At 41.0% G+C, this 24,623-nt stretch overlaps 1 protein-coding gene across 1 annotated transcript in view; it reads right to left on the reverse strand.

The window, feature by feature from the left end:
* The window catches only part of LOC145402863 (protein kinase C, brain isozyme-like), an 805,215-nt gene that overhangs the window by 196,413 nt on the left and 584,179 nt on the right, over window positions 1-24,623 (reverse strand). Inside the window, exons 6-7 of the mRNA XM_080274771.1 lie at window positions 14,819-14,972; window positions 8,584-8,812 (exon numbers count right to left, since the gene is read on the reverse strand). Coding sequence (XP_080130897.1) covers window positions 8,584-8,812; window positions 14,819-14,972 — 383 coding nt within the window. The remainder of the gene's footprint in view (window positions 1-8,583; window positions 8,813-14,818; window positions 14,973-24,623) is intronic.

Here is a 24,623-nt window from a genome sequence, read left to right on the forward strand (position 1 = left end):
TACTTTTTTTGTATTTTCGTGTGTGATTATAACCGTGCATAGTATATGAGTTATATACGTAAATATTCTCCATTTATAAATTATTCTATATTATATATATATAAATATATATATATAAAAATATATATATATATATATATATATATATATATATATATATATAATGTTTGTAATTTTTTTTTCCTTGATTTTAATTTTCATTTGCCACTCACGATCCCTATTTACTTTTCATATTCAGAAGACACAACTCCTGTAATTAGATATTTACCGTACAATAATCAGTTAAGTGCAGAATTTAATATGTGAAAACTTGCACAGTGTTAATAACCTTGTTTTATTCCTGCAAACCGTGTTAAACTCATGTAAATGTTAACACTCAGATCCTGCAACTCACTCTTGACAGTAAAGAAAAAAAAAGTGTTGGTGGAAGAGAAAACTAAGGTTAACACGATCATGAGAGGGTTAATGACTTTCTTTACACTGCACAGCTTGAATTTAACATGCCAATAGCCTCCAGGTGGTCTTAAAGTGGATGCAGGTAAATTATCATGTCCTTGCATATGTCTGCATCCGTTGCCTAACCCTTTGCCTGCGAATTACCTACTTTATACTGTATTTTATTTAGTGTTAAATGGGTTTTCAATGCTCAAGAGAAACCTAGAGGACCAAAAATGTTAAAACTATTAGGATTTATGGTCTGACTAATAATAAGGAACTTCGTATTTATTCCAGCCTACGACGAACAATTATCATGATCTCACAGAAATTCACGGCAGCCAGTGAGGTAATACCGATACCATAAGCAATAACGGACACAAATACCGATTTCCCTCATAACGATAAATAGTGAGATGATAAGCAATAACTTTCGAAACTCGGTAATGCAATCTTCGGTGTTTATCAGAATGTTCTGTATGCGTTTCATAACTAGTCGACTTATAAGTGGAATGATGATGACGATTTTATTATTATTATTATTATTATTATTATTATTATTATTATTATTATTATTATCATCATCATTATCCGCAAATGTACAGTCCATCACAAAATTATCGTGCACGGGTGGTACGATGAAATTCGAAATGATCAGTGTGGCTAATAAAGACCCAGGAAGATTAACATTATGATCTGAATATGCAAACAGTATTATCAAGGGCATTTCCCAGTACCCATCGTCCTGGTGTAATATTGTTTCGTGTTACGTGTGCACCGATACTTTTATGGTGGACTGTAAAATACTTTATCACACACGAATAAAGCCAATAAAGCACTTCCTCAAATACAGCTAATACAACACTTCAACATGCACAGCGGTTACCCTCTTACATGTCCCTCAAACTACAAATAACTACTGTAACTAAACAATAATATAACCGGCAGATAATACATAAAAGAAATAAGGAAGTGAACATTAAAATCGATCAACGTCACCCAGGAGTGAAAATAAAAATTAAAAATAAACTGCAGTAAACAATAGATGAATAACATTAAAGAATAAGTAAAGACAACAGGTAAATACGTAACGATGTAATGCAAGCTGATCAACGTTAGTCAGAAGTAAAAATAAGAACACCGGTAAATTAACGAAAAATAATGAAAATAAACATCATATAATAACCAAAGCAGAAATAAGCAGGAATATAAACAAAAGAATCCATCATGTCAATACAATAAATGAACGATGGCCAGAAGCATCAGTACACAAATAACACTAAATAAGCAACAATAACTGAGATAAACACGATAAACAACGATAAATGAGAAAAAGTAAACAAGCGAGGTAAAGAATGCAAAACAAAGATGCGATGTAAATACCTGTGTTTATCATCAACGTCAATATGAACAAAAATAACAGTAAATAAATGAAAATAACTAAAATAATGAGATAAATAAAAATGACTAGGAAATAAACACGTGAGGTAAAAAAAGTCATGAAAATAAGTGCAGTAAATATTTATCGATCATCGTCAGGAAGAAGGAAAATATCAATAAATAAACGATAATAAACTAAACATGATAACTAACGATAACTAGAAATAAATTGGGGAGTAAAGAATGTCTGCTAGTATGAAGGGTGAAAGAAAATCGATGAGCGTCAGGCAATAAAACAAGACACTAAATAATCAATAATAAACTGAAATAAACGCGATAAACAATGATAAGTGAGAGATAAATAAGGAAGTAAAGAATGTCTGCTAGTATGAGGGGTGAATCATAATCTTTCGTGCCAGCCAGAAGTAAAAATAAAACCAATAACACCACTTGAACAATAATGAAATAACGACGAGATAAACAACAACAAATAAATAAGGGAGTAAAGAATGGAAGGTAATATGTGGAGTAAACAGGAATAAGTAACACAAGAACAATAATAAAGTGAAATAAAGACGAGATAAACAATAACTGAATAAAAAATAAATAAAAAAGGAGTAACGAATGGGAGGTAATATGTGGAGTAAATAGGCGTATATTTTCCCGACTGTCCGGGTAAGTGGAGGGAGGCGGAGTCATGTGGTTAAAGGTGAAGTGGAGCTCCAACGCCTCACTCCACCACACCACACCACACCTGACGCTCCACCACACCTGTACCATCCTACCATACCTTTATCACACCTGCACTCCTTTACCACATCACACCACACTTACTGATCCATCACACCTCAACTCCACCATGCCACACCACACCAAGTCACACCACATCACACCATACCTGCTAATCCTCTACACACTTACCTTACCACACCACACCTGTACCACCCTACCACAATATCATCTGTACCTCTCTATCACACATGTATGCGATCATAATATCACAACCTCCCTACCACACCTCTATCCTACCACATTAACACTTGTGCCTCTCTTTATCATACCACACTTGCCATTCCACCACACTTGTACCACCCTACCACACTATCATCTGCACGTTCTCTACCACACCACACCTCTGCCCAGTAATAATATTATCTGCACACCTGTACCTCTCTCCTGCACCTGCACTGTACCACATCACCTGCTCACTTCTACCACACCTATACCGTACCACACATGCAGCTCTCTTCCACACCACACCACACCATACCACACCTGCCGCTCCATCACACATATACATCCTACCACAGTATCACTTGTAACTCCACCACAACTTTGCCCTACCACCTCACCATCTGTACCTCTCTCTACCACACCACACCTGCTGCCCCACCACACCTGTACTCTGTCAAACCCCACCTGGCACTCCACCACACTTTACCCAACCAGAATGCTATCTATACCTCTCTACCTCGCCGCTATCTCCACTACTACACCTGCCGCTCCACCACATCTGTACCACACCACCCCCACCCCATATACATCTCTGCTACATCTACTGCCTCACTAACCCTCTACCACAACTACCACAAGTCTGTACACACGTACATCTTTATATCACAGTTGTAACTTAAAGCTCTACCACATCTGCTATTTCACCGCAACTGTGGCACAACGCCTTTACCACACCTCGTCAACATCTGCACCTCATCTACCACATCATTACCACAACACTACCATTACTACACCATCAACACCTGATCATAACTCTTGAACGACCACACCTTTACTACCATACTACCACACTTCCATACCTATAACACCACGCCACTACACATTACCACACTTGTACTACCACACCTATACCACCACATCACCACACTTCCTATCACCACAATACCATGTACAAACCACACCATCACAATACCACACCTTAACCACCCCACCACCAAACCGGTATCACCACACCACCACACATATATACCATCATACCGCCAAAACACCACACTTACACCACAACACCACCACTTCTATACCATCATACTACCACAAGAATACCACCACGTTACCATACCACCACTCCTACTGTATACCACCACACCAATACCACCACATTACCACACTATCACACATATACCACCGCAATACTACATCTACACCACCACACTACCACAACACCATACCACTACTACCACACCAATCCAACCACACGGAGAACCTGTACTACCACACTACCACATCTTGAACACTTTACTCTTACAGCCGTCAGACAAAAACATAACATTACCACACACCACTTCCTTAGTTTGCCACACGTTCTGCCACACTACCACACATATACCACCAAAGTACCACATTAGCTTAAACATATAATTCCCTCCCCACTACTCTTGCCGCTGTCAAGTACAAACATAATATTACAACACACACACACACACACACACACACACACTCCACTACCTTGCCAGTTTCACCACAATTTTTACCACACCACCACACCTGCCTTCACCACCTGTATTCATTACCTAACCACCTTAATTAATTTTACTCTTGCTCTCTCTTAGCCAATTTATTTACCTTTTAATATACTTTCTGAATTAAAGGAGTTAAATAAAGTCTACGGTAACCTCTTCACTACCAGGACTTTCTCTCTGGCTGAATAAAATCGTCTGGTTATAGGGAGATTATAAAGCCATCGAACTTAAATGATTTTATACTTGTTGCCTCACTCTTAACACCTGCAGTATAATTATAACTTTTTTTTTTTGTTCTTGCTACCACCAGACGACTTAATACAGCGTCACCTCTCATATCACCTGCTTCACCACACCTGCCTGCGTGTTGGTATCATCTGCAATACACCACCACATCTGCACTACATCACCACACCTATGCCACACCAGCACACCTGCATCACACCACCACCTGCATCACACCATTACACCAATACACCTCTACCACACCAGTACATCTACGCCACACGCCATCACACCTGCATCACACCATCACACCTGCATTACACCACCACACCACCACCACACACCACAAAACCACACTTTGCTACAGCCTACTCATCCGTATTCCAGCACAGAATAAAACTCTTACAACAATGCACTTTTCCACAGCTGATGCATTTTCCTTTTTAACAATGCATGGGACAGAAAACGATGAGTAGACGGAAATTAATCCTTTAGAACGAGGGTGTATTTTGGATTTTCTTCTTGTTATCTCCAGACGATTTTATTCAGTCTTTGAGAGATTTTTCGAGCTGGAAGGGGGCAGGTACAGCCTTCATTAACCCCTTCAAGAGGATAGGTTTTTCTCAATAAATACAATCGTCTAAGGGCAGAAAAAATAAAAGAAAATAAGAGGAAATCGAAGTTAAATAACCAAAGTGTAATAAGAGAGAGTGTATTTAAAAAACAAAAGCGCGCACGCGCGCGCACACACACACACACACACACACACACACATACACACACACACACACACACACACACATCAAACAAGACTGCATGGACGGCTAAACAGAACGAGATTGTAAACACTGACTGAACAAACATACAGGAGTGAACAAAGACAAACAAGACTGTAAACAATGAATACACAACTGAACAGATGAGGAATCGACAACATGCAGGACTGTAAATACTCGACAAACAACAGCAAAGAGGAAGAATAAACAAGGCAAACAAGACTGTAAACACTAAATAAATAACAAGGAGGCGATGTACACACGAGAAACAAACGAGTATAAAATAAACGCTAGAAGAAAAAAAAACAGTATATGAGTCAAACAAGATTGCGTGGAGGGTAAAACATGGCTGTAACAATGACTAAAAACAACAACAACAACGAGGAGGAGGAGGAGGAGGAAGAGGAGGAGGAAGAGGAGGATGCATCAGTGGGCAAGGAGGAGTCAGCAGCTGCACACAAGTATTCTTTTTTTTTTTACTTGCCCTTGATGATGGTTTGCTTTGATGACGAATGTACAGTCTCCTGCAAAAGTTCCGTTCCTCCTCCTAACTATCAGTAACTCATAACATCATATTAGTTTGAAAAAAGTTGCATGTAGTTATCAGAATAAGTCTGGTGAGTTAAACTGTTATTTCTAGCTAACTGTTACTTTAAGCTACCAAAACCAGAATATTGTTGTCAGCCACTGATGGTAAGAAAAAGGAACAGACTTTTTGCAGCCAACTGTTTTACTACTCTTACCCTGTCTCTGGCTTGTTCTGTGTTGTTCTATTGATTTTTTTCTCTTCTGGTGTTCTGTGTCGTGCTATTATTTCGTTCTGTGTTCTGCTCTTATTAACTTCTCGTGCCCTGTGTACGTTCTACTGTTCGTTTTCTGCTGTTATTATGTTCTTTTGTTTTGCTTATGTCTCACTGCTGTGTCCTAGTGCTGTACAGGTATTTTAATTAACAGCTCTACCCTCTCCTTTCTATTTTAATTCCTGATTATTTAAGCTGCAGTGCTGAATGATTTTTTTTTTTTTACATCCTTCCACCCTGTCATTCACCAGACTCATACATCCTGTGTTTCCTGCCAGACTTTTTTACCTTGCATTTAACTTACCCAAACTCCTCTCTCTTCCCTCAAAATGGTACCTGGCTTTCAATCTACATAACTCTCTCAACTACTTATATCCCATTTGAGCCCAGTGTCTTCAATATATGATGGAGCTGGGAATTTTCAAAAGTTAATAATGTAGGGAACCCCCGGGTAGAGACCTATGAGCTTCGCGACTATGAGCCGATAGGTGGAGGGCGGTACGCCTAGTATCCTGCCAGCACAGCCCCTCGCTCACGAACTCTGGGAGCCAATGGGTTAATGGCTGGCAAATCTAACTGTTTCTTTAACCCATTTGCGCCCAGTGTCCTCAATACAGGACGGAACTGGGAATTTTCAAAAGTTAATAAAGAACCCCCCGGGTAGGGACCTACTGTATGAGCTTCGCGACTATGAGCCGATAGGCGAGGGCGGTGCCTAGTACCCTGCCAGCACAGTCCCTCGCCCGCGAACTCTGGGAGCCGATGGGATATACCTGACTTCCCTATCTATAACTTAATGGACTCAGGCACCTACGTCTCTCAACTACTACCTATATATCTGACTTTCCTATCTATAACTTGATGTACTCAGGCACCTGTCTCTCTCTCCTTCCATCCAGCACCGTCACTGACTTTCCCATCTGTAACTTCATCCAGCCAGGCAGCTGTCTCTACCACCACCTTGCCCCGCGGCTGAGTAAAGGAGGCGGGTAAGTTAGTTATTCACACCCTTGAGGATGTTAGACGTCGCCCCTCTGTTATAATATTGATGGCAGCCCACCTAGCCCGGACACCCCTTGACCTATTTCGTCTGGCCATCTCCTTTCATGTTCAATTTGTATTATCTTACCTTGCCTTGCCTTACCCTGCTCTCCCCTGCCTTACCCTGTCAGGTCCTACTTTGCCCTGTTGTGCTTCATCCTCTTCTGTTAACTTAACCTGCAATGCCTCACCTTGTCCTGCCTTATTCTACTCTCCTCCACTTTACTCTGCTCCACCGTGCTTTACCCTGCACTGACTTGCTTTTCTCTGCTCTGATATGCATTGCCCTGTCTTGATATTTTCTTTATTTTTCCTGCGTTCTGTGTCCTGCTATTATTTTGTCCAGCCGTAAAGAAGCAACCACTCACCACCAACTCTCTTATCGACGGCTTCTTCAGGTCCATTAGGCACCTATCCCTCCAGCTTGCTTTCCTTTATAAATGTCTCGTTCTGTTCTATTATCTTGCATTCCTTCACCCTACCTATACTCTTCTGTAGCCAAAGAGTACCACCTATTCTCTTCTGTAGCGAAAGAATAACCATTTACCCACGATATCTTCACACCATTACACTAACTCTATGCCTATTCGGCTTTTGCATAAATATCTGGTTCTGTCTTGCCATCCTCCATTATTTTTTCTTCTGCCTTACTTTGCTTTTTTGTTCTGCACAACTTTGCCTTACCTTAACTTGTCCAACAAACTCACTTCCTTTCCTGCCTGGCATCTCGTTGTCCTACTCTACTTAAACAGGATCAAGCACTTACCTTTACCTGTCTCTGAATAGTTATACTCACATTTTGTTCGTGACCATCACCTTCAAACTCCACCAAGCGAAACGAAAACTCAAAGGTAACATACAGAAGGGTTTACATCCTACCTACACTACTAACTATACTTTCTTCTCTAATATCCAATAAATTATACTCGATACATATCACGTGTAGCCAACTTAGCCATCTGTGCTCCACTTACCCAACCTGTACTTTCTTCATGAACACAAAACCAATCTGTCATCCATTGCAGTTCTACGCAAATTATATATATTTTCACAACAAATACAATTACCTGTGAGTCCTCTGTAAATTAAACCGCACCCAAACTTACCCACCCAGTCAAAGAATACTCCGCTCCACTGATCACAAATAAAGATATCAGATCCTCTCCTGAAAAGAAATCACATTCCATCCCACCTAATTCACAATTATATTATGACCTTACACAATCCTATTCATAGTGTATATAAATGTAATGATTGTCCTATTTTCACAGTAAAATAAATAATCATACCCAGTCCTATCGACAAAGTAATAATAATCATACTCATTCCTATCCAAAAAGTATGTCATATCCAAACCTCTTCATTTAACATTCCTGCTCATCCCCCCCCACCCCGGGCCTATTACGAGATGGCTCTGGTACAAGGAACAACAAACGTCCAAAAAAAACTGACCCTGAACTTTTCCTTGAGCACGGAGATGTCGGTTCCCTCTGGTGGGCAGGGCACATTGTAGTACTCGCCCTCCTCCTCCGTCAGGAACTTGTACCACCCCTCCACTGGGCTCTTGATGATCTCGCTGATCCCGAAGGACATGGAGCCCATGAAGTCATTGCGGGAGGTACGATCCCAATCCCAGCACTCCAGCAGCAGGCGGCGGTCCTTGTCCTCAGGCTTCAGTTCGCTGTGGATAAAGATGCAAATTTTGATGAAGGCAAATGAAAACATGACGAGAGATGGAAACTGATATGGGAAATGGAAAAATGGTAAGCTGATACGGAAAAAAAAAAAAAAAAAAAAAAAAAGTAGGGACTGAATACAGACGAAATTTGATACTGGAAAATGGGTAGAGATGAGAACGGAAAACGGAAAAGGCAAAAAAGGCTGAAATAGAAACTGGTATGAAAAATAGGTAAAGACAAAATAATATTGGAAACTGATTATGGAAAAGGAAAAATTGGTTGATAATGCTGCTGCTGCTGCTGATCTTGTTTCTGTTGCCTCAGGCTTATTTGAAACATGAACCCCATAGACATCAGGTTGAAGTTTCCCTCCTGCACTTCACCCTGCTCCTCTCTGGAAGAAGAAAGGAACTGAGGGACGTTTGTACAAAACGTTTGTACAAACAGGCTGCAAAGCTGGGCCACCACGAGCATGCGTCCCACTCTAGGCTCGTCATATGGGTTAAGGAAAAAAAAAAAGTAAAATAAAGACATAATTGACACTACAGCTTATATAAATCACTTAGAAGAAAATTGTCTGGCGTCAGCTGGAATAGAATGGCAGAGTTATGCTACCACTACAGTGCTAAAAAGGGAACGGAAAAACAGGTAAAGGCAGAATGGAGATAGACATTGATAAGGAATAGGAAAAATGGGCAGAGACGGAATAACGATCAAAGGGGAAGCTCACATAAAACATCTTTATTCAGGGTTCATTTACCGGCACCTGAAATATGCGACAGTAATAACTCATAAAGGTAAAGGAATATTAATACCCTAATAAAAAACGTGAATCCTGTGTAAGCTATTGAAAAATGACACACGCTCTAATTTCACCGTTCTTCATTCAGGTTTCACAGCCATATTATTAAAACTGAGTGCGCCAAGGTGAAGAGACGCCACAAAATTAAGAACGAAAATTTTTGAAGTATATGATGATGACAGAATAATGTGACCTTCCTGTACCCTTGCTTGTATGTGGAATTCAGGCTGATAACATATATTACAGGAGTTCCATGACTAACTATAAAAAAATCAGTTCTCTTACATCTTCGTGCTCTCGTTTTAACAAAAAGATTTCAGTTCTCTGTAGTAGAGATTATAACACTGATAAAAACAAAGGAATAAATGAAAAATATAAAGGGGAACCGAAAGCTTTTGTCACACACAGGATGAGGTTTAATGCCATAATCTCAACAACATAAATATTCACAAAAGTGTAACACGAATATACTAAACTAAAATGATTCAGAAAACGGGACCCAACCACTCATTTGGAGGTTAATTACTTTCCAATTCAAAAACATTGTTAAATGACGTTCGTGTTTGACATTAATGTAGATTTGTCAACAGGTGCTAATCTACAAAACTGCAAGGCTTCTGTGTCAATGTTTTCAGAAGTGGAGCTTGGATACACACACACACACACACACACACACACACACACACACACACACACACACTACCTACTCATTTCTTCTGGATACAGCAAAACGATAAACTCTTCTCGATAAAGAGATAACACTGAAAAATTATATATATTAATGTTAAATAGGACCCGACAAACTAAGACAGACACAATCCTCACCAACCCTGCCTTCTCTGTTAACTCACCACGCCCTCACCACTCTCATCACCTCTCTTCAGTGGATTATCGTATTTCATCCATTTGCTTCACCCAATCTGACCTTATTGCATCGAAAATCAATATTCATACATAAATTTGCATCCAAAGCGCGTTCACTCTGATCTCATGAAAATCCGTGATCCGTTTCAGCTTGATCGATGGCCAAATGAAGTCAGATTAGAGGGTTGGTTTGACTAGTAACCAAGGAGACTTATTCCCACCTCTTAACTAAGGCGCCTCGAATTTTATGCAGCCATGATTTAGTATTCAGGTTCGGAGTGGTCCAGTTCCCTTGGATGAAAAAAGATCGATTGGTCCCAACATGACTAGCGTCACTCCACTGTTTACCTAATTAGTACCCTGCTTACTTTTGGCCACCCCTGAAGGGTTTAAGGCGTCTGGCTATAGGCAAATATACAGACAGACAGATAAATATAGATAGACAGAGACTGACAGGTAAATAGATAAACAGATAGACAGGCAGACAGATACACACACAGACACAGAGATAGGTAGAATTTAGACAGACTGACAAATATAAATACTTCCTAAAGGTAACTAGTGACTCTGGGCCTTATTCTCGTCAAATAAGGAAGCTCCCATGCACCTTTTCCCTCAGCGTTTTATTCTCGATATTACATTTTCCACTTCTACGTCATTCACGGCTTCGTATTATCGACACTGATTGCATAAATGACGTACAAGCGAGTATCAACAGGCAATAATGCAGAAATGAACTGAAAGCCACCATAAGTCTTAATCTGGTGACGTATTTTTTTATAAGCTCCTTCGTCCTGCTCACAGACGATCTTCTTCAGCTTAGGAACGACCCCTCGTGGTGAAGGGGTTAACGAAGGCTGTATCTCACCACTCCAGTTCCAAAGTATCTCATACTGCGTAATCGTAGGGAAGGAGTTAACACTGTCTTGTAATTTATGTATCTTACTCCACGTCTTCTTAGCATTTTGTAGGCTCAGCTGTTCCAAACCTTTGCTTTCTATTGTATTCGTACGCCTTGTTATATGCTTTGAAATATATGGAATGGCTTGTAAAGATCACCTGCCTTCATTTTTTAATTACCAGTTTTCAGATCCAGTGATGATGCAGAATGTCTTTCCGAAATATCGCCATCAATAATTGCTTTCTACTCCGGCCGTTCTCCAGATCAAAAAGTAACAGAAAACAACCTTGGTACAATTCCAATATCACAAATTTTTCTTTAAAGAGACTGAGCCGACTGTCCAATAATCAAACTTTGTGTGTCAAGAAAACAATCTTTATGTGTACTGAAATTTACATGCCGCAATCTGTGGTCGTCTGAGTTTCTGCATATAAAGGAAGAACATGCTGAAATTTCGATCACTGTCACTTAAACTTGTGATAGTTTTTGTACTTGTTTATCGTCAGATTCTTTTTGTTCTACCATTACAAGTGCCCTTATATTAAATACTTAGGTCACGAAGATCATTAACATTTATATCAGGATTTCTCTCTCTCTCTCTCTCTCTCTCTCTCTCTGATATACCTACAAATAGTTCGTTGTTGCTCCAGTAGGGTGGCGCCCGAAAAGACAAAAGCAGCCTCATTCACTCCCATTCAGTCTCTCACCTGTCGTATCTAATGATCAACACCAAAGCAATTTTCAACCATCCACACTCAGACTCTACTAATTTACAGTCTACCTCAGTTACTTCATTTTAATCCACTTTGCTCAGTTCCATACTTTTCTCGCATCCAAAAGCTCTTTCACACTATGGTTCCTCTTCCTCTTGCTCCTCCTCGTCGTCCTCTCTCTTACTCTAGGTGTGATCAGTACATCTCTTTATCAACCTCTCATTACCTATCTCTCTATAAAGCCATCTCATTTTTAAGAAACTGAGACCTGCCTTTGCCATCTTAATACGTCTGCTTCTACACCTCTCTCTTTCAGTGTCATTTCTCAAGCTGTTCAACTATCCTACTCAATCAATTCATTTCCACCACTTCCACTACCTTACCCAAACACTTCATTTCCACCACTTACACCATCCTACCCAAGCACTTCATTTCCAGCACTTCCATCATCCTACCCAGGCACTTCACCAGCACTTCCACTATCCTACCCAGGCACTATATTTCCAGCACCTCCACTATCCTAACCAGACATTTCACTTCCACCACTTCCACCATCCTACCCAGACACTTCATTTCCACCACTTCCATCATCCTACCCAGGCACTTCATTTCCACAACTTTCACTCTTTCTCCGGCCCCAAGCACTTCATTTCCAGCATTTCCACTCTTTCTCCGGACACGAGCATTCAGGACCCACGCTTTCCACTCACGCAACACTGTCAACACCACAATGCCTTCCTATGTACCCACCTTCGCCCCAAGAGACACTTTTCCTTCCTTCCACACACGTCTCAGCGCCCTTTTCTTTCCTTCCTCTGTCCTATGGCTTACTTCACGTCCCTGGTTCGTATTCTCCCCGGTTAAGGAAGCTCCCTAACACCTCTTACGTGGCGATTTATTTTTGCTTATGGCAGGTTAATATCCTTTTGTGAGTTATTTAGGCGGATCATGGCGAAATTGGAAGGATTTATGTTACACGGAAGAGGACATTAAGGTGTAATAAATAAAATAAATCGCTCAGGATAAGAGCCCCCGGGCTTCATCAGCTGTTAAATCCTCTCAACTACCTCCCTTCTTCATTATAACAGATAGACAGGTAGAGACGGATAGATAGATAGATAAACAGAGGGATAGGTGTGTGTGTGTGTGTGTGTGTGTGTGTGTGTGTGTGTGTGTGTATGTGTGTGTGTGTGTGTGTGTGTGTGTGTGTGTGTGTGTGTGTGTGTGAGACCGAGCTGGAAAAAAAAAAAAACTGAACAATCTACACCATTTTCAAAAATTCACACTGGGATATCAGAAGCTGTGGAGATCACACACACACACACACACACACACACACACACACACACACACACACACACACACACACACACACCTGCTGAGGAAAGACGGAAAATTATTAATCTCAGAACGCCTCTGGTTTTTACTGCGCCCTTCATTTCCCGAGCGTGGCAAACCAGAGTAAAAAGATATACCGATAGGGAAGGTAAGAAAACTGGCCGAACAAAGTTTTAGGTAGGTAGGTAGGTAGGTAGGCAGAGAGGAAGGTAGGTAAGTAGGTAGGTAGGTAGGCAGCAAAGGTTGGCAGTGCGAGGAATTACATGATTTTTTTTTTTTTTTTGTGAAACCAATATGATGCACAGAAAAGAATATGAGAATGAATGATACCCTCTGTCGTGCAGCGAGGAATGTGAACTATAGAAGACAGGAGACAGCGAGGGCATAGTACTGATGACGAACTTTTGCTCAAGACTGTAGATAGGTCTGTAGATACACAAACAGTCAGATAGCCAGTTGTAACAGTTACTCTAAAAGACAGACAGACAGACAGACAAATATAAAGACAGACTGATATAGACAAAGTTAATACAAAAACAAATATGCACACAGACGGATAAAAACAGACAGACAGACAGATAGATAGACTGACAGACATATAGATAGACTGACAGAGAGATAGATAGATAGATAGACTGATAATTAAGCATATAAACTGACCTAAATCTACAATACATGAGGATAAGCTTTAGGCCCTCTCTCAGCTACTTGGGCTTGAAGTGTGAGTTGGAGTGAGATAGCAAGAGTAGAAGTGATGAGAGTTGAGACAGTGCTGATACACGGGATAGGTTAAATCGCCTCCATTACTGCCCAGCACATCCTGGTCCTCACAGTTCCCTTCCCTGAGGACAAGACTGGAGGGTAAGTGAGTATGAAGAAGGAAAGGAGAGATATGGTAGATAGAATGGTATAGCGACACACACACACACACACACACACACACACACACACACACACACACACACACACACAGATTCAAACACACGTAACACACATACACCATATATAGCGTGGTTCATGTAGCATTTGGTATGAGTCAGCCACAATAAATAATACATATCCAAGTGACTCATTCCAGATGGTGTTGTATGGATGAAGAAAAAAAATGAATAACTACACACAGAGAGGAACAACGAATAAAAACTAAAACAATGAAATTAAATAAAGAAAAATGAAAGAACAATCAATCTTCTAAATTAAAAAAAATATCTAAATAAATGAATGAATAAGAGAATAACACCATACCAAGCATCTCAATCCAGACAAAGTTGGATGAAGGATAACCGTAGTCTCCATGCATACGTAGGAGAATAACACACCTACCTATCTACCCAAATAAATACACAAATAAATATAGATAAATAGATAAATAAATAAATAGATAACGTACCAAGTCAGGGTCTCATTCCATACGGGGTTGAGTGTGGCCTTGATGGTCTTGGTCTTCATCTTCATGTTATCGGTGCCTGGGATCAATTTAAGCTTGATGTAGGGATCAGACAGGCCGTTGGGGTCCATAGGGATGAGGTTCTTGGCGCCATGCACTGTTGGAGAGAGAAAAGAGAGTGAGACAGAGTGGAGAGAGAAAAGAGAGTGAGACAGAGTGGAGAGAGAAAAGAGAGTGAGACAGCGTGGAGAGAGAGAAAAGAGAGTGAAAGTAGAGTACAGTAGGTGCGTGAGTGAGAATTATAGGTTAAAAAAGGCGGTGCAGTGCGCGTGTCAGTGAGTGTGAATTATAGGGAAAAGAGAAAGTGAGAGAGAAAAGAGTGAGAAATTGCGTGTGAGAATTATAGGCAAAATGATGCGTGAGAGAAAAAAGAGTGAGAAAGTGCGTGTGTGAATTATATGGGAAAGAGAATGAGTGCATTAGTGAGAACTGTATGGGTGAGAGAGAGAGAGAGAGAGAGAGAGAGAGAGAGAGAGAGAGAGAGAATGCATTTTGGGCCAACGGTAAAAGTGAAGGAATTAGTGAATGCTATATCCAATCCCTCAAGCTCGAAAATCGTCCCTTAAGCTGAATAAAATCGCCTTAGTGAGGGAGTAAAATCGTCTTAGTGAGGGAGTAAAATCGTCTTAGTGAGGGAGTAAAATCGTCTTAGTGAGGGAGTAAAATCGTCTTAGTGTGGGAGTAAAATCGTCTTAGTGAGGGAGTAAAATCGTCTTAGTGTGGGAGTAAAATCGTCTTAGTGTGGGAGTAAAATCGTCTTAGTGAGGGAGTAAAATCGTCTTAGTGTGGGAGTAAAATCGTCTTAGTGTGGGAGTAAAATCGTCTCAACGTGGGAGTAAAATCGTCTGTGTGGGAGTAAAATCGTCTTAGTGAAGGAGCAAAATCATCTTAATGAGGGAGTAAAATCGCCTTAGTGAGGGAGTAAAACCGTCTTAGGAAGGCATTAATGAAGGCTATATCAAACCCTTCCAGTGTTTGAAAGTCTCCCCTGAGCTGCGCAAGGAGGTGGGGTGAGAGCGATTACAGGATTTGTCTTAACCCTCTACTTGAAAAATCGTCCTTAAACTGAACAAGAGAGCCAGGAGACGCGAGTGAAGGAAGTAATATTGTACCTAACCCCTTCAGTTCCATCACTCTCCCTTAGGCTGGACAAAAACCGTCTGGAGTAGGCACGATTTAAGGCTCTACCTAACCCCTCCCATACACTGGAAAAAAAAGTCTGTGTGGGCAAGAAAAAAACAAATAAAATCGTCTAATGGTCGCAAAAAATTAAACAATAAATTAGGTACCCAGAAAGTGTGTTAATGTGGGTAAATCGTGAATCCTCCCCCGCCCCCCCTCTCTGTAAACTGCAACCCCCCCCCTGTAAACCGCAACCCCCCCCTCTATAATAGCGTTTTGTTTGGCACCGGGCTTAAACCGCGGCCTGTAGGGCTTAGGGGGTTTATATATGTCTGCTGGGGGATTATGTGGGGGCGGGGAGGAAGAGGGGGGAGAGAAAGGGGGACGGAGGGGGCAGGGGTGGAGAGAGAGAGAGAGAGAGAGAGAGAGAGAGAGAGAGAATTATGAGACTACTTATGAAGGCTTATCTTTTATCATCTACGTTTTCTGTGGATGGTTTGCTTTCCGTTTTCTTTTCATTGGTGGACTGGCTTTTTTTTTTTTTTTTTTTTTTCTGCTCATGAGTTTCATATCACATTTTCTGAGCACTTTTATTTTTTCATCGTCTGCTCGTAATTCATGGGTATGCTGTTTATTATCTTTTCTATACATTAGTTTATATTTAACTTTTCCATGCATTTTTTTTTTTACATTATCTGTGCAGTATATGGTTTAGGCATGAAAATTTCCTCCATTTCTCTTCCTTTTTTTTTTTTTACTCTTTGTTTGTGAGTTTATTTTTTCTCGATTTTTGTTCATGTTTTTTTTTTTCACTACTTCTAATGACATGCATTTATGTATTTTTTTTTCTTCATGGATTTGATGAGGCCAAGGATGGGATGAAGGGATGGAGTGGAGAGGTATATGAGAGAGGGGGATGTGAGCTACGAGCAGAGCAGTAATATGGCGGGGGACATGGCGACATGGAGGTGATTTTTTTGTGGCCACCCCTTACGGGATTACGGCGTCTGGCAGTAGTTGTACAGATAGATATGATTCACCATCGTAGCAACGGATTTAAATTCTTCCTTGTGAATTTGCACTTTACTGACACTCATTACTAATTTAATGGCGCCTTTAGCCCATGGACGCCTTATTTCACTCAATGTTTGTCATCTCCAGACGGTGTGATTGAGCTCAGGAGGAATCACTCGTACTGAATGGCTTCTTGAGGGGTATATGTAAACCATCCAATTAAAAAATATCTCCCAAGGTAAATATATCGACTGCTGATGGCAATATATAATGAGTCATCGTAGTGAAGTGGATGATCATTATAGTTCAGATGTTAACTCTTGTGCCAGTGGACGTTATTTCCTTTTACTTTTGCTGCGGTGCTGAAGAGGGACGCCTTCACGTGGTGGCACTGATATGACCGGGGGACTCCACTGCCTCCTTGTACAAACGTCCCTCAGTTCCCTCCCTGTCCCCCCAAAAGAGAATAGTGGACTGCAGGAGAAGGGTAACATCAGCCTGCAGTCCACTGGGTTCAAAATCAGATGAGCCTCCTCCTCCTCCTCCTTTTCTTCTTCTTGCTCTTCCTCCTTCTCCTACTCCTGTTCATCTTGCTGCACCTGGACGATTTTCTTCAGCCTGAGAGAAACTTTTCAAACTGCAGGGGGTTAAATACAGCTTTCACTAACCCTGTCACAGTAACATGTATTCTCTACACTGAATAAAACAGCCTGGAGACAGCATGAATTACAATACACATGACGTCATCGTAATAAAATAAATCAAACCATCACTGAGTTACGAGATTATGACACGTTCAGTTACAATATTCCACCACGATTAAAACTTCATAACTTACTCTCTTGTCCGCTCTCGATATCATCCCTAAAATTACCCTCCATCTGACACTGAAATTCCCAAGTTGGTATTAAAACTATCATTAAGTTACGAGGCCAATAATTACTTTCTACGCGATATTAAGTTTAGGAAGTTACTCTCTAATCAGATAAGATTTTACTGCTATGGGATCCTTAATATTTTACTCCTGCCACCCCCAGACGATTCTACTCAGCTTAAAGGGGGATTTACTTGAGATGGGTGATTTAGATACTGCGTTCATTACCTCTCCCGCTACAAGAAATCCCCCAGAACTGCGTTAAATCGTCTGGAAGCAAAAAATATGATAAACTAGAAGACTTTGACATCCTACTGGTTAACTCTTTCAATCCCATAACGTATTTTTCTGTTCTTTCAATTCTAATCCATTCTATTTTGTTCTATTTTAATCTATCTATCTATCTATTGCCAGACGCCTCAATCCCGTTTGGGGTGGCCACAAACAAATCGCCTCCAAGTCGCCCTGTCCCCCACCATTTCACTACCCTGCTCCCAACTCACACCCCCCTCTCTCATATACCTCTCCACCCCATCCCTCCATCTCATCCTCGGTCTCCCCCTCCCTCTTCCACCCTCCACCTCGCTCACATACACTCTCTTCGTCAGTCTTTCACCCTCCATCCTCTCCACATGGCCAAACCACCTCAGTGTGTTCCTCACAACGCTTCCTATCACATCCACATCAACACCACAACGCTCCTTTATATCCTCATTCGTCAGCCTGTCTCTCCACGTGACTCCACAAGCTCCTCTTAAATAACTCATTTCCACTGCTCTCACTCTTGACTTGTGTCCTTCCAACAACGTCCAAGCTTCACTTCCGTACGTTAGAGTTGGTATCACAATACTGTCATGTAGTAACTTTTTTACTTCCATGCTCACTTCCCTGTTTCTTATCACTGCTTTCAAGGAACCAGCAACCTTTCTTCCCTGCTGTACCCTTTCAAGCACTTCACCCTCCAAACCTCCATCCTTACTCATCACACTACCCAAATACTTAAACGTACTCACATTTTCCAATTCCTCACCATCCAACCTCGCTATACATTCACTGACTTCACCTCTCTCAAAGACCATCACTTTACTCTTCCCTACATTCACCTTTAGGTTCCGTTTCTTACACACTCTCTCAAACTCATCCACCAAGCCTTGCAGCTCCCCTTCATCTTCACTCAACAACACAGTATCATCTGCAAACAACAGTACAGGGAGTTTCCAAACACTATCCTCTCTCACCAGGGCCACTCCAACATCCACTACCCTACCTTGTACCTCTTTTATTACCCCATCCATGTACAGATTGAACAACCATGGAGACATGACACATCCCTGTTTCAAACCAACTTTCAAAGAGAAAAATTCACTTAGTTCACCATCCACACGCACTGCAGCCTTAGCACCATCATACATACTCTTCACAGCATTCAACAACTTCCCATCTACTCCATATATTCTTAACACTTTCCACAATCCTTGTCTATCCACCCTGTCATATGCTTTCTCCAAATCCATGAAAGCCGCATACAACTTCTTTCCCTTCTCTAGAAACTTTTCCACTAAAGATCTAAGAATGAATATCTGATCTACACAACCTCTTCCCTTCCTAAAGCCTCCCTGTTCTTCTCCAACTAATTTCTCTGTTCTTTCTCTAACTCTGTCTATAAGTATCCTACCATACACTTTTCCTATTATACTAAGAAGACAAATGCCCCTATGATTACCACACACTTCTTTTTCCCCTTTTCCTTTGTACAAGGGAATAATTATACCTGACTTCCAATCCTCCGGGACTCTACCTTCCTCCCAGGCCAATCTGCACATCTTCCACATCCATTCTACTACTATCTCTCCCCCATGCTTCAGCATCTCACCACACACTCCATCAATTCCTGGGGCTTTCCCCGATTTAACTTTCTTCATTGCTTCCACAACCTCTATCCTACTGATTTCTACCTGTCTTCTCACCTCCCTCCTTCTCCCAGCCATTCCCCAGCCACTTATACTCGCATTACTTCCATCCTCTACGTTCAACAATTCCTTAAAGTGTTCTCTCCATCTGCTCACTTTTTCTCCCTTCTCCACTAGTAATCTACCATGTTTATCTTTCACTCCCCTGCTAACTTCACTTCCACCCTGTCTTACTCTTTTCACTTCTCTCCAGAACATTTTCTTACAGTCCCTCCACTTTACACTCAAATTCCTTCCAAATTCCTGATCCACTCTCTTCTTACTCTCTCTTACTAATCTCTTTCACCTCTCTCTTCCTTTCCACATATAACTCTCTCTTCTGCCTCTCAACTTCTTCCACGCCCCTATTTCTCATCCATTCATTGTATGCTTTCTTCTTTTGTGCCACAGCCTGTTTCACCTCTTCAGTCCACCACGCTGTTCCTTGCACCCCCCTCCGTCTTCTCTTCCTTCCACACACCACATCACATGCTGCACATATTTCTTCTGTAAATATCTTACACACACCTTCCACGTCTCCCATCTGCTCCAATTCATATTTGCCCAATCGTTCCTCCACTTCTCTCTTATACTCTGCCTTTTTCTCATCCTCTTGTAACCTTTCCACTCTCCTTGCAACTACTCCTTCCTCTCGTCTTTCCCTTCCTCTATTCCTCCATCTTACTTGCATCCTAATTCTGGCCACCACCAAGTAGTGGTCAGAAAGGCCACTCCCCCAACCTCTATAAACTCTTGCATCCAATATACATCTTCGCATCCTTTCATCCACACACACATAATCAATCATTGCCTTCCTTTCATTCAGTTCACCACCCACCCTTCTCATCACTCGCCATGTATACCTGTGGATCATTTTATGCCTGAAGAGGGTATTGGCTATTACCAACCCCCTCCCAGCACAGATGTCCACTAACGCACTCCCATTCTCATCTATCTCAGCAGGCACACCCCACTCACCAACTATTCCATCCACCTTCACATTACCAACTTTACCATTCATATCACCGATCAAAAACACTCTCTCATTCCTTCCAAACTTTTCCATGCACACTTCCACATTTGTCCAGAACTCTTCTCTCACTCTTCTAGCACGATCTTGCGTTGGCGCATACACACACACAATCGCCCACATTTGTATTCCAACTTTCAACTTTACCCACACAATCCTTGACCCAACTGATCCATACTGTCTTATGCTCTTCTTCCATCTTTTACTCACAACTATACATACTCCTTCCTTTGCCCTCTCATTCTCATCTACTCCTGCACATATACCCCATCCATACTCCCATTCTCTCACACTTTCTCCTCTCCATTTTGTTTCAGTTATTCCACATACATCCACTTTCGCATCCTCAAGCACCTGGACAATCTCTCTCTCTTTCACCTCATCATTCGCTCCTCTTACATTCCATGTACACATTACCAAGTCCTTTGTCCGGTCCTGGGTCGTCAACGTTTGGTCAGTCCTTGTCCGAGGCTTCTTGTTTGTTTTTTTAGTTAGTTGTTTTCCGGGGAGGGGCACTAACCCTCCGCCAACCCTTTTAGTCGCCTTTTACGACAAGCTCTATTCTCTCTCTTCTAATCTATTCTGTTCTTTCTATTCTAATCTACCCTCATTTTCCAATTGTAATATATTCTCTTCGTTCAATTCTAATCTATTCTTTCTATTCTAATCGATTCGTTGTACTCTGCTTTGTCTAATTAAAGATCTACTATATTCTTTCTGTTCTGTTCTTTCTATTCTATTTTTAAAAGTTATTCTACTCCATTCTGTCTATTCTATTCTCTCTACCACCAGACGATTTTATTCAACTTAGGAAGGATCTCTGCCAGTAAAGGGGTTAATGAGGACTACACCAAACCCCTCCAGTGAAAAAATAAAATAAAGCCAAATCCCTCCTCAGCTGAAGGAAATCGTCTGGAAATAACAGGAATAAAGGAGGTTCTTGGACTCGGGGCCAATAACGACCTATTAGGGGTTGGGTTCTGTAATTACTCTCTCTCGTGGGGTACTGACACTCTCAGGCGCCCAGGACTCATTCTCAGCTGAATAAAATCGTCTGTATTCGCTGGGGTAGAATGCCAGAGTTGTCTCTACCATGAAAGGGGTTGTGGGGACGGTATTAACTCTCTCAAGCTCCCATGACTCACTCTCAGCTAAATACAATCGTCTGGGGTAAGCTGGAGAGAGAGAGAGAGAGAGAGAGAGAGAGAGAGGTGAATGTTGGCAATCTTAATCTCGTTCAGGTATTAAAAACAAAACCCAGAAGTCACGACGTCATTATTACAAATCCGCCAAAATAACTTTCCATTCAGCATAAGAAAGTTGAGAAGGATTTATAAATATCTTTCCCTTACGTATGAAATTTGAGAAGTATTATAATTATCACCAGGTAATTATTTGCTAAGGGGGATGAAAGTCTGTTATTTACTCATGTTTTAATCCCTTCAGGCCGAAGATGTCCCTTTCCTTTAATTCTTGCTCTCTCTTTAAGATTGTATTTAAGTTTATGGGAATTATCGACTTTGAGGTGTTAGATATTGCCTTTATTATATGCCTTACTATTAGGGGACTCTGAAATTAAGTAAAATTGTCTGATGGTAGTAGTAATAGTAGCAGTAGTAGTAATAGCAGTAGTAGTATTGTATAGCAGTCGTAGTAGTAGCAGTAGTAGCAGCAGTAGTAGTTGTAGTAGTAGCAGTAGTTGTAGTAGTAGCAGTAGTTGTAGTAGTAGCAGTAGTTGTAGTAGTAGTAATAGTAATAGTAATAATAATAATAATAATAATAATAATAATAATAATATGACATCTGGCTAAAGAGGCTAAAATCACAACTGAGTTACGAGTAAATATTCTCCACTGAACTATTAATTTATAAGTTACTCTCTTTACTAAATATTAAAATCATTATTATTACCAAGTTACTACACATCCGCTACTATACTCTTTTTACTCAAACTTGGCCTACATTTGCCATCTCGCCGTCTTGAATACTTAGATGTAACAACAGATTAACATCAGAACATGATGCTAGTCACGAAGAATGCTATGGTAGTACTGTACAGCCGTTGCATTTTTCCCGCCACTGAGCTACGTGAAATCAGCTGCTTAAGGACGAAAATCTGAGCCAAGTTAAAGTGACAGAACTATACCTTAATATTAACCAGTTTTGTTCGCGTTTACAGAATGCATCAGACGGTTTTCTTAATCTTCAAAGGACCGACACGAGAGAGAGAGAGAGAGAGAGAGAGAGAGAGAGAGAGAGAGAGAGAGAGAGAGAGAGAGAGAGAGACAGACAGACAGACAGACAGACAGACAGACAGACTGACTGACAGACAGACAGACAGAGAGAATGAAGGCTCTATGTAACCGTCTCCCCCCTCCCCCCCGGTCGAAAAATCTCTCTCAAGCTACATAAACTCGACCGAAGGCAGCAAAAATAAAAATAAAAATAATATAATAACTATGAATTTAAAGTGATGTGGTTCAGAGTAAAAGATCAAAAGTTATTCTCTTACCATCAGCTAAAATCACCACCGAGTTACGAGTTCTGTAATTACTTTCCGTGTGGCGTTAAAGTTCTGTAATCACGCTTTTTGGCATGAAAGTTGTGTGTGTGTGTGTGTGTGTGTGTGTGTGTGAGAGAGAGAGAGAGAGAGAGAGAGAGAGAGAGAGAGAGAGAGAGAGAGAGAGAGAGAGAGAGAGAGAGAGAGAGAGAGAGAGAGAGAGAGAGAGAGGGGGGGTCTAGTATTTGCTCCTTACCTAATAAATCCCTCACCGTCATCTTACCCACACAAACCTCTTTTATTCCACTGTTACCTTTTTCTTCTTCTTTCCTCCCATCTTCAGCATCTTTACTCAAATAATGTATAACTCTACCTTATTTCACTTTATTCTTGCTACCTTATTACGATTTTATTTAGCGCAAGATTATTTTTCGCCTTGGAAGGGTTAAACATATATCATAAACCCACTGAGCCTGAGGACGTCTTTCTCATTAACTTCCTGCCATACCCGGACGATTTTACTCAGGGTGCTCTAGGAACTGAAGGGGTTAGATGTTCCCTTAATAAATCCCTTACTGAAAGAAATCGTCTGGTAGCAACTGAAATGTACCTCACTCCGGAATCAGTGGGTTCATTCCTTCAGTAAAAGAACTCCTTATTAAGCTGAATAAAATCGTCTAAAGGTAAAAGATATAAAGTAAATTAATAAGTCGTTGTAGTGAAGGGATTAACTACATGGTGTGGGGTGGATATGAGCGACGGGTGGTGGTGGTGGTGGTGGCGGCCTAGGTCTTTGTTCTCGCCTATTAAACCCCTTACCCTCATCTCATTACTAACCCATCTTACAGTCCTCCCTTTTTATTTCCCTTTTCTTATTCTTTCCCACTTTTATCAAATATTTAACCATCGTCCCGCTTTCTCGGCTCTTTTATTCCAGCCAGCGAAAGTTCAGTTAGTCATAGGAACCACCCTTACGCCACTCATGATAGGGATAACTCATGTATTCTATTGCAGCTACCGGCAGACGATTTCATTCAGCTGTGAGTGAGGTATAAGAGCCAGTAAGTGTTAAATGTTCCCCAAATATCCTGGCCTCTTACAGTTCCCCCTTCAGTCTTTCTCCTTCTTCCCCTCCTTCTCCACATCCTCCCGTCTTTCTTCCTCATCTATTTAATCTCTTCCCCTCATCTCATTACAAAGGTGTCTAATATTCCATTTTCCCAGTTTCCTTTCCTCCTTTTTCCCCTTTCAGCCCTTCT

The sequence above is a fragment of the Coenobita brevimanus genome, chromosome 59 (genome assembly GCF_032717465.1).
Source record: "Coenobita brevimanus isolate Jiangsu-jjx chromosome 59, ASM3271746v2, whole genome shotgun sequence".
Taxonomy (NCBI): domain Eukaryota; kingdom Metazoa; phylum Arthropoda; class Malacostraca; order Decapoda; family Coenobitidae; genus Coenobita; species Coenobita brevimanus.